This window comes from Nanorana parkeri, unplaced genomic scaffold (assembly GCF_000935625.1).
Source record: "Nanorana parkeri isolate BGI_ZX_2015 unplaced genomic scaffold, ASM93562v1 scaffold742, whole genome shotgun sequence".
NCBI lineage: Eukaryota > Metazoa > Chordata > Amphibia > Anura > Dicroglossidae > Nanorana > Nanorana parkeri.
This window is the reverse complement of record NW_017307010.1, coordinates 665,024-675,827: the sequence shown is the minus strand read 5'-3', so window position 1 is coordinate 675,827 and position 10,804 is coordinate 665,024. Positions and strand designations below refer to the sequence as shown.

Here is a 10,804-nt window from a genome sequence, read left to right as displayed (position 1 = left end):
GCTGCCGGGAAGGACAGGTGCTGCGTGTGATTAGAACCCAGCCCCCGTCCTTCTCTATGGGACTACGCGGCCGTACGCTCCCCTACGCTTACCTCATTTGCAAGTCCATAGGGGTGCGGGTTTTTTGGCCGAGACGCATACATGTTCCATTCCGGCGGCGTATGAATACAATCACCCGCACCCCTACGGACCGCGTAGCCCCATAGAGGACGGGGGCTGCGTTCTAATCACACACAGCACCTGTCCTTCCCGGCAGCTACTTGGTACGGCCCCGCACGCAGCACGGAGCTGTACGTGCAGGCCGGTTCGTGTGTGAATGGGGCCTAAAAATTTGCATTTTATTAAAAGCTATTTTTCCCAAATATGATATTTTAGTTACAGGTGGAACCTGATGGGATGACTCATCCCCCAGCTTCTTATATGTCTTTGGATGGCCCAACAGTGAGATCTCCCTTCTATAATTCCTAATTGTTTATTTCCACCTAGAAAAATTAGGCGTTCCCATCTTTATGTGTACCATGTTTTTCTTATGTATTCTCCATAACATGAAATACATTTTCAAATAAATCAACAAAAAAGAGAAAGTGGGGCCCCCTAAAAAAAAAACAGCAGGTGTGTAGGCCCAGAAACTCAAATGAAGATATATCACTAATAGAGTAATTGATATAAGAAATTGTCAGGGGGGGTCAACTCTCTAGAGTTGGCCAAAAACTGAAATATCAGATTTGGTGGAATGTCACTTATCAGAGATGAAATAAAGAGATAATAAAAAGCCTTTTGAAAGAATAGAAAATATTTTTGCCACAAATGAAAAAAAGATTAAGCACTAGGAGCAGTTTTACCATGTGACTGTGTTTTATCAAGCACAGTCCTAACCAGCCTTTCCCAACCTTCTGGCTTCCTCAGAGGTGCTTTGAAGTTTTCACACAACATCATGCCTCTGATGTGAAGAGGGTTCTTGATGTGAAGGGAGTGGGCTCTGATGTGAAAGAGGGGGACTCTGATGTGAAAGGGGGCTCCTGATGTTAAATGAGGAATTTTGGTGTAAAAATGGAGGGGACTATGATGTGAAAGGAGGCTTCTGATGTGAAGAGGGGGCTCCTAGTGTGAGACAGGGGGACTGTGATATGAAAGGGGGGATTCTGATGTGACGGGGGCTTCTAATGTGAAGGGAGGACTCTGATGTGAAAAGGGGCTCCTGTTGCTAAAGAGGGAATCTGATGTGAAGGGGGCTTTTGATGTAAAGGGGGGCTCCTAGTGTGAGGTGGGGTGACTCTGATGTGAAAAGGGGCTCCTGATGCTAAAGAGGGAATCTGATGTGAAGGGGGCTTTTGATGTAAAGGGGGGCTCCTAGTGTGAGGTGGGGTGACTCTGATGTGAAAAGGGGCTCCTGATGCTAAAGAGGGAATCTGATGTGAAGGGGGCTTCGAATTTGAAGGGATGTGAAGGGGTAAACCCACATTTTGTTTTATGTTTTTGCATAGGGTCCCCCCTTAAAATCTATGCTAGATCCCATCTAAGAAAAGGTCTAGTGTGGATTGCAAAGGGGCCACAAGTTATTTTTTACATTTATGGTTTTTAAATTTTTAGACTTGGGTGCCCCAAGATTTTGCATAATTTTAAAGGGTGTCCCAACTGCAAAAAGGTTGAGACAAGCTGGTCCAAACCATCTTAGTAATGTTCGCTATACATGTTACAATCTGACTGTAGAAACTCCTTTTGATATACCTGAACTATGTAATATGAGGACCTACCTAAACTATCCAATCAAGCGGGAACTTTTACTACATAGTTATAGGTACAACAAAAGGATATTGTATAGTCAGATTTTAAAGTGTGTGGTGAGCTACAGACTGTGTACTACTAAAATAATTTTGCATTTTGATTGTTAAACTGTCAAGCACATCCAAATACAGCTGGAGCTCAGATGTCAGTCAAGGCATTGCCCATCTGGCCTAAGTTTCATATACAAGGCTGCTTTTCATGACTGGTTCTTTTTAGGGGCCTGTTCATTCCAGGTGCATTGGGGCTGTGCATGCATCCTTGCCCTGTACAGGCCCAGCACAAAGACGGGGCAATCTGCCTTGTTTTCAATAGGCACAGTTCACATCACTGAGCTGTGGTGTAGTGTGCACTGAAAAAAGTGCTGCATGCATGCAGCGTGAAGGCGTTTCAGCAACCCTTACTGCAACGCAGTGCAACCAAACTGCACCGCGTTGTGGCCAATAGAACTTAATGAAATGACACTTCAATAAGGCTGGGCACACACCTTACAACCATCGCAAGACTTTTGTCTTGCGATGGTTGTAAGGTACTTAAAAAAACGTACGATCTGCCTATGTTGCATAGGCAGATCGTACTTGCGATGATCGCAAGCCACGCCATCTGAGGGGCTGGCTTCCGATGACCGCAATGCCGAACGGGCAGTGTGCGCTTGCGCACACCGGCCCGTATGGCTGTTATCGTACGGACATGCCACAAACCCGCCAAACATCGTACGATGCTCGGCGGGTTTTCGAACATGTTCGTAAGTTTAAAGTCGTGCGACCTTACAGTAGTAGAGGTCGCACGGCTTCCACACACGATAATCGTACGATCGCGGGATTTCCCGCGATTATCGTAAGGTGTGTGGGGACCTTAAGAATATATTAGAAAAAAGTAAACAGGGATTGGTGCATCAGCACTGTTCCTCCCAACGCACACCGGTGGCCAAGCGTTCAGCGTCGCTGGCTGGTGTAAACCTGCCCTAAAAGCTAATTCCACCTTTTGGACCATGTTTCATGTTATTATTATTATTATAATTACTATTCATGGTTAACAGGAAGGCTGTCGAGGTCCCCAGCAAGCTCGGGACCTCAAGCAGCCGCTTGTTTAAAATTTTAGTGCCGGTGTTCTGTCGAGAACGCTGACCCAGTATCTGCGCTTACGTACAGGCGAGATTAACGAGGAAACCGCCGTTTATTTACAAAGTATTCGTTTGTAATGGTTAATTGTGACTCTTAATAATATACCGTACATGGCAGTAAATGATGAGTGGAATATTATTAACAGTCACAATTAACGATTTAAATGAAATACCTTGTGAATAAATCCCGGTTTCCTCGATAATATTGGTCTGTGCGCAAGCGTAGATGCTGAGGTCGGCAAATTCCACTACGTCTGCGTTCTTGACAGAACACCGTTATCTGAGTATGAGTACTTGTGAAAATGCCCAGTATTGGCACTGGTGTATCCCTACTTAAAAATATAATGCATTGCTGGGACTTCTAGTCCTGCATAGTTGGTGTCATTCTACATTGCTGTATAGTAATTATACAGCAATGCAGAATACCACCTTGCAGCGCTTTATTATACAAGGAAGACGCTACAGTTACAATGCGATTCTTAACAAGATGATTAGGAGGGCCCTGCCCGTGAGAGCTTACAATCTTATACCCATGTTTAGGATGTAATACGAAACATGGCGGCAGTCAGCAGCTCCCCTTCCCAAATCACCGACCCACTGGCTAAATCATGGGGTCCTTCTCCCCACAGCATCTTTCTTTTTTAATCGGTGTGGCTATGTGTGACTTCACCCATACCGATAAATTATAATTTCACAGATCCATTGAGAGGATCCATTGAGAAAAAACTACATGTTCCATCTGTCACTGCATGACAGTGCCCCGTCTGCCACCACGAGATCTACCTCCCAGATTTTGAAGGGTAAGCTCACTTTTCCAAGTGAATTTGGGAAAATTGAATTACCTACTCAAATCTGGCCCCCTCTTCCCCCATTGCAATACTTACCTTTAGGGAAACGCTCCTTCGCCTCCGCCAGTATCGGTTTACTATCCATACCCAGTACTGCCAGCCCTTGGCTATGGATTTTGAATTTTGCTCGCAAATGGCGAGGACTCATTGGTCAGTGCGGTCAGGTGAGCAAGAAGCGCTTCTCATTGGTCAGCACAATCAGGTGACCGCAATGACCAATGAGTGCTCGCCATTTGTGAGCAAAATTTAAAATCCATAGTGCTGGGCTGCGCTACACAGCAGTACAGGGTACGGATAGTAAACCTGTACTGGCAGAGGGGAATGACCATTTGCCATATGGTAAGTATAGTGGGAGGAGGGGGGCAGATCTGAGCGGGTAATTCCATTTTCCCAAATTCACTTGGGAATTTACCCTTTAATGCAGCACAAGTGCGGCGGGGTCACTGCACTTATAGTCCATTGATAACTTCCCTCCAACTGAAGATCTTTACCTAGGGTTGCCACCTTTTCTTCAAATTAAACCGGAACACTCTAGCACTACGTGCGGCAATTTGTAGTCCTCTATATCTGGTAAGTAGACCAGATATAGAGGGCTACAAATCCCAGCAATACATTATACAGCAATACAAAATAATATGAAGCTACATACTCTGTGTTGTTCTAGGTTGGCGCCCTGATATCTCCAGGTGGTCTGGTGGACTGTACGGGCTCTCAGATGGGCTGGCTTGACACCTGGACACAAGACTCCAAAACCGGACTGTCCTGGTGGCAACCCTATCTGTACCTCTGCATGTACTCGGGCTGGAGGAATAGTCTAAAGCAGCGGTTCTCAGCCTGTGTAACCTCAGGACCCACATTTGTCCTTGGCCATTAAGTCGCGACCCAAGTCCCACTGCAATGGACAGCACGGCATTGCGGTACCGCACATTCCGGTGCAGGCGATCAAACTGTGGTTGGAAGTGGTGATGCGCTCGGGCGTTTTCGCAAGCGCCTCGTCCCGAGCCCGCCAGGAAGCCGTCAGCGCGCAGGGCCAATCACAGGCACTGAGACATGTTCCCGGTCCGCAGCTGCAGAGATCGGGAAATGTTTCAGTGCCTGTGATTGGCCTTGCGCGCGCTGACAGCTTCCTGGCGGGCTCGGCAACGAGGCGCTTGTGAACACGCCTGAGCCCATCACTAGTTGGGAGGTGTGTTTGGAGTACCATTGAAATGAATGGCAACGCAACATACCTCCCACGCCAGAACGCGTACTAGGTGTGATTGCATGGTACAGTGCGTTACTCTGGTCCAGGCACCTCTACATGACACATGAGGGAGCTGTAAGCAATGCACACATGATTGGAGCTTCTTCGTGGCCATAGCCTTATCCTATCCCACCTCAAGCTGACACTCGATGCTGGGTAGCATATTTTGAATGGCTGCTCGGTGTGAGAACTGACAGTGCTGTACTAGGGGGTGGCTGAGGAGCCTCCCACCTAGAAAAGTGGAAGGCATGCAGTGACCCACTGAACACGGGGTCGCGACCCACTTTTGGGTCACGACCCACCAGTTGAGAACCAAGGGTCTAAAGCACCCTGTGCATTGCACCTGCTATCCCCTGATTACAGTTGCAATCCTTTGCATGCTCCAATGCAAAATATTAATAAATAAGCTGCTTTTTTTAATCAATGTTGCTGCATTTATTACCTTTTTTATTTGTGTTTTGTTTTGCAAAAGGTGGGATTTGCCTTTAAACAAAGAAAACGGGATTTCCAGCACCATAGAAGCTGTGGGCTATTCAATGCCAAGATTACATGAAACTCTGGCGCTGAAAACACGCCCCGCCCACTCTGCGTTCTCCCGCTCAGGCTACACCCTTTTGCTGACGCTGGCGCACGCTATTGGTCGACCTCCGAGGCTCTTGTCTAGCTGTGGCTGGGTCTTATATGGCTGGGAGAAACTTTGGGTTTCATCTTCGGTTTGCATTGGAGCTGTGTTGAGGACGCCGGTGACCTGTACTCTGAGACAATATGGTGAGTGTGTGCTGGGGGGAGCACGTGGTGCTCCATTGTGTGAGCCTTCGTTCTATATTACCCGGATTCTGCCTTCTTTCTACGTACGATGCTGATGGTAGGGCCGGGTGGAAGCATTTATACGAAGAGACACTTCCTGTTCGGATATAGCGCGTGTTTTCCTGGGCCAGCGCGGGTTTTATTGTCTACCATCCATATGGATGGGGCCACAGTTGGGGAAGGAGATCGGCGATCGGCAATGATGAATACGGATGAGCTGCTACTAGAGGGCAGCATGTGATCACAGGCAAAATCCTCTTCATTTCTACCCTGTGTAATGAGGATAGACAAAAAAAAATCCAGATAGTAATCGCAAAACTCGGCAAAATAAACCATTGAATGTTTTTTCTTTTTATTGTATATATTTATAAAGCTGGGACTTGGGTGCTGGTCTTTGTTTTTATAATGGTTCAGTCTAACAGCCTACCCATGAGCACTCTTGCTTGTTCATAATTGATCAGAGTGGCTGCCATTTTTGTTTTTGTCTTATAAGGTAAACAAGTGGGGAAGTTGGAGGGAAAAAAAAAAGTTCACAAGACAAAACTAGTAGTCCTGTGTGTGTATTTATTTATTTTATATATATATTTATTACACACACACGTGTGTGTGCGTGACCTTGCTGGTTTATATCTAAATTAGGTCTAGACAGATTCCGGGATCCAGATTCTCCTAAAAAAAAAATGGCATCTGGTGCCTAATGTTTGAGGGTTTTCTCTAGGTGTCAATGGAACTGGCTCCTAAAATCCTGGTTTCTGAATTAATTTGTCCACCCATGGCTTTAGACTTTTGTAAAAAAATACATATTTGGTGCCATTCTTTCTCAACATGGAGGAATCCGTTCTGAAAGGAAATGGCTTTCTGGTCTCAGGGCAGCCCTGTTAATAATTACTATATCTACAGCTCTCAGTACATTACTGTGATTAGTCATTGGGAAGAATCCTCTTACAGAAATATCATTATTGTTATTGGGAGCTAATCTAAGAGGTAGAAATTGCTCCATTGACCAAGGAACCCCAGCAAACCTCTGGAGGGACCCTGGTTGAGAGGCTGGTGTGGTTGGTTAGAAGGATCGGTTTATAGAGCAGGATATATAGGTGGAAATAATGACAAAGTGCATACTGTTTAGGAATGTACACATGTGATGGCATAATATGTGCAGTGCCCGTCCTGCTAGATACCGATTGATATTTGCATGTATTGCATTGAATTTGCTATCACTGTAAAGAGGCCCATAAACCGTTTCGGACAGTAAAATGGCAACAAATCCAAAATCTTTTTTCTATATTTGGAAATAAAAGCAAACCTGCTGGAAACATAAATTGAGATGTTTGATTAACGCTGTGTTTTTTCCCTCCGCAGGCTGGTGGTAAAGCTGGTAAAGACTCTGGCAAAGCCAAGGCAGCTTCTGTTTCTCGTTCTGCTAAAGCAGGTTTACAGGTAAGGAAAACCTAACATATATGTTCTATTGTGGGCTGCATTGTCTCTGAATATATTGTTGCTTTATGCATTGGCAGTGCCCGCTTCCCATGGCTATAAACATGCAGGCACACAGCTTATGGTGCCATAAGTGGCTGTTCTGGTCAAAGGCAGCTGGTTATTTTAATGACTGTGCAGGTACCGCTTGATCCCTCCATTCACTTTAACCCAGGCGAATGAGAAAAAAGTGTGACCGTCTCTCTCATGGTCACTGTGTACTTTGGCTCTTCCATAATTACCCACCCAATTGTGTAAATCACTTTGTAGAGAGTTGAAGAGAAGCAGGTGGATCTGCACAGTAACCCGGAAGAGACTTGGTCAGTCATTTATTTGTTACAGAACTGTGTGCTTAGAGTAAAAGAGGCTCTTTACTATTTAAACCTGTGGCCATATAAGAATGCAGATTTTTTTTTTTTTTAACGGTTGCTACAATTTGGAACTTTTTCCACCATATTGGGATCCTCCTGCAATAACAAACACTTAAAGTGACTAAATCCGGGAGTTACATTTTAAAAATCCACTCGAGTATCTTGACTATTAACCTAATTTGGGTCTCTAATAATAACCATATAATCTAATACATTTATTTGGGTATCACTTGGCTATAGATCATCTCTGAATCGGTGCTGGCAATGTCCTTCATTCTGGAGGGTTATGTGTCTTGTAAGATATCCACCACTCCAAGCTCGCTCCTGTGATGGACTACAATCTCATGTTTAGTTTACTAATTTGTATTGAGATTGTAGTCCATCACAGGAGCGAGCTTGAATCGGTAGCTTCTTTATAACACACACAGGGACCATGGGGAACAAAAGTAGCCACCCTCCAGAAGGAAGGACAGTGTCCGCACCAATTTAGAGCTGATTTGAGGATCTACAGCTGAAGGATGCACAAATAAGTTACATTTTTGTTAAGGTACATGAATACATTTTTAAGATTTAACTCCTGACTTTAGTGTCACTTTAAATGCTTGTTATAGTTCTGTTAACCTTTTAAATGGCTACATTGATGCAAGGGATGCTCAAATCTAACATAATGGGCCACTTTTCAGGAGCATAAGATGTGGTCCTTGCGTTGGTATAATCTGCACTTAGAGTTGTTGTAAGTAGCTTTGTTCGCTAGGACCAGACTTGCTGCACCTAACAGGAGCTGCTGACCTCTGGTGTAAATAGAATCTATTGTTCTGCACTTTTTATGTTGCATTGTTTTTAGTGTCTGATGCATAAAAATCTGTTATAGGCTTGGCTTCTATAAACCATTGTTTTATTTTTTTTAGTTTCCAGTTGGTCGTATCCATCGAATTATGAAGAATCGGACTACCAGTCATGGACGTGTTGGTGGAACTGCTGCTGTGTATACTGCAGCCATTTTGGAATATCTTACTGCTGAGGTATGAGTGCTTGTTACAAATAGCTGTAAAGTAAATTGTTCACTATTTGGTATACTACATCTGGGTCCAAATCAAAAACATAAAATCTATTGGACTGTCTTAGACAGGGGTCTCACACCTCCGGCCCTCCAGCTGTGGTGGAACTACAAATCCCATGAGGCATTGCAAGATTCTCATAGCCACAGACATGACTCTCAGAGGGATGCATCATGGGATTTGTAGTTTCACCACAGCTGGAGGTTTGAGGCCCCTGGTCTAAGAGCTTGTTTAGACACCCAAAGCTCTGTCAGTTTAAAAAAGAGAGACGCAGAGTATACTTGTCTCAAAAAAAGCCATGGGGTTGTAGATGTCTGTGCACATAGCTTACCTTCCTGGGTCTTATTTGTGTATTTAGAACTGTGATCACACAACTCCTACATGATGGTTCTAGAGGAGCATCATTGTTAACAAAAAAAACAAACTCAAACCTTTTTTTATAATTTTGTTGTATTTCATTCTAGCTATATATATATATATAATACAATTTACAGCGAGTACCTGGTCTGTGATGACTAGCCCACTGCGCAATCTTAGTTCACATGAACGTTATGACAGAAAATGTGCTGTATGAATGTCTGAGACCAGAATGCAAAAATGTTTAGTGCTGCTGGGAGAAAGCCTTACCTATTTGATGTTTGCCTCTAGGTTTCTGGTGTGGGGTTCCATGGTACACTGCTTAGGGTGCCATCAGCTTGCACTTCTTCTTTCTGTTTTAAAACCCAGAGAGGAGCAGGTATTGGAGCTACATGTGCTTTATGTTGGATCTGAAAAAAGTTAATTATCAAACTGAGTGCACTGAAACCCTGTCCAGCAAAAAGCTGTTTATGTTTTTTTCAATTTGAATTACAAAGCTGCTGTGAGACAAAACAACTGAGATCTGTTTTTGTTTTTTCTCCCAAGGTTCTTGAGTTGGCAGGAAATGCTTCTAAAGATCTCAAAGTGAAGCGTATTTCACCACGTCACTTGCAGCTTGCCATCAGAGGTGATGAAGAATTGGATGCTCTCATAAAGGCCACAATTGCTGGTGGTGGTACGTATATTAGAAGAATTCCCTGAAATTCTAACTCGAGCCTGTTCCGATATGCACATGCATTCATGTAGGCAAGATAATTAGGAGCATTCCATATGATCGAATGGGTTGGAAAGTGATTGTATTCATGTGACCCTAATTCTAGGTCAGGCTATAAAGTGACAGGAGATGCTTGCTGACTGCAATGGGTAACACTCCACTGTGTTTCCTTCTCTTCACAAAATACTTAAAACGGTTTTAAGTTCAGACTAGTTTTTTTTTCTTCATGAAGTAATATGGAAGCTCCTAGCATTTTCCTATACAGTTATGTTGTACAAAGGTTACTAATCAATAATTGTATTTATTTACAGGTGTCATTCCTCACATTCACAAGTCTCTGATTGGAAAGAAAGAACAACAGAAAGCTGCATAAGTCGCTCTTCACCCAAAATGGACACTGACCCAACATCAAACTTTTGTTTTGCTGCTTATCAGCGTTACAATATCCAGGTTTCCAGAACTGGATTGTAACTGCCTTTGCAGTTGTGGCTTCAAAGAAGGCACTCTTCAATGAACACTGATGCTAGTTTTTAACTTTTTTAAACATAGAAGATGTGTATTCGTTTTGTATGAGTCCAAAAGAAATGATTCCATTACTTGAAGATATGTTAAATAAATGATTTTTTTGGCAACACCAGATTGACTGCTTTAGTGTTGATGGTTATCTGTTAATGGGAAATGTGAGGTGTTTACTTTATCATTCCCAAATAGCGATGAGCATTGTACTACATGTACCTTGTGTTTGAAATTCACACAAGCTTTACATTTAGTTAAGGCCACTTACAAATTACTAGGGATGTCCCGATACCACTTTTTCAAGACCAAGTACTTCCCCCTCATGTACTTGCCGATACCAATTACCGATACTTTTTCCCTTAAAGGGATAGGTGACTTTAAATGATCCATAGTACAACTACATGTTATGTACTATGGATCATTATTTAACCTATTCATGTTCGCAGGGTAGAATTGTAAATCTATTGCAGTAATGTAGTGGAGGTGTGTGCTGTACCACATATACAGTACA

General features: G+C 43.6%; 1 protein-coding gene across 1 annotated transcript; it reads left to right on the top strand.

The window, feature by feature from the left end:
* The first annotated feature begins 5,647 nt into the window (after positions 1–5,647).
* LOC108793354 (histone H2A.Z-like) lies at positions 5,648–10,416 on the top strand. Its single transcript, XM_018564273.1, has 5 exons — positions 5,648–5,764; positions 7,163–7,240; positions 8,556–8,669; positions 9,609–9,738; positions 10,089–10,416. Exons 1-5 carry the CDS (start codon positions 5,762–5,764, stop codon positions 10,148–10,150), a joined length of 387 nt encoding a protein of 128 aa, XP_018419775.1. The 5' UTR covers positions 5,648–5,761; the 3' UTR covers positions 10,151–10,416.
* The last annotated feature ends 388 nt before the right edge of the window (positions 10,417–10,804 follow it).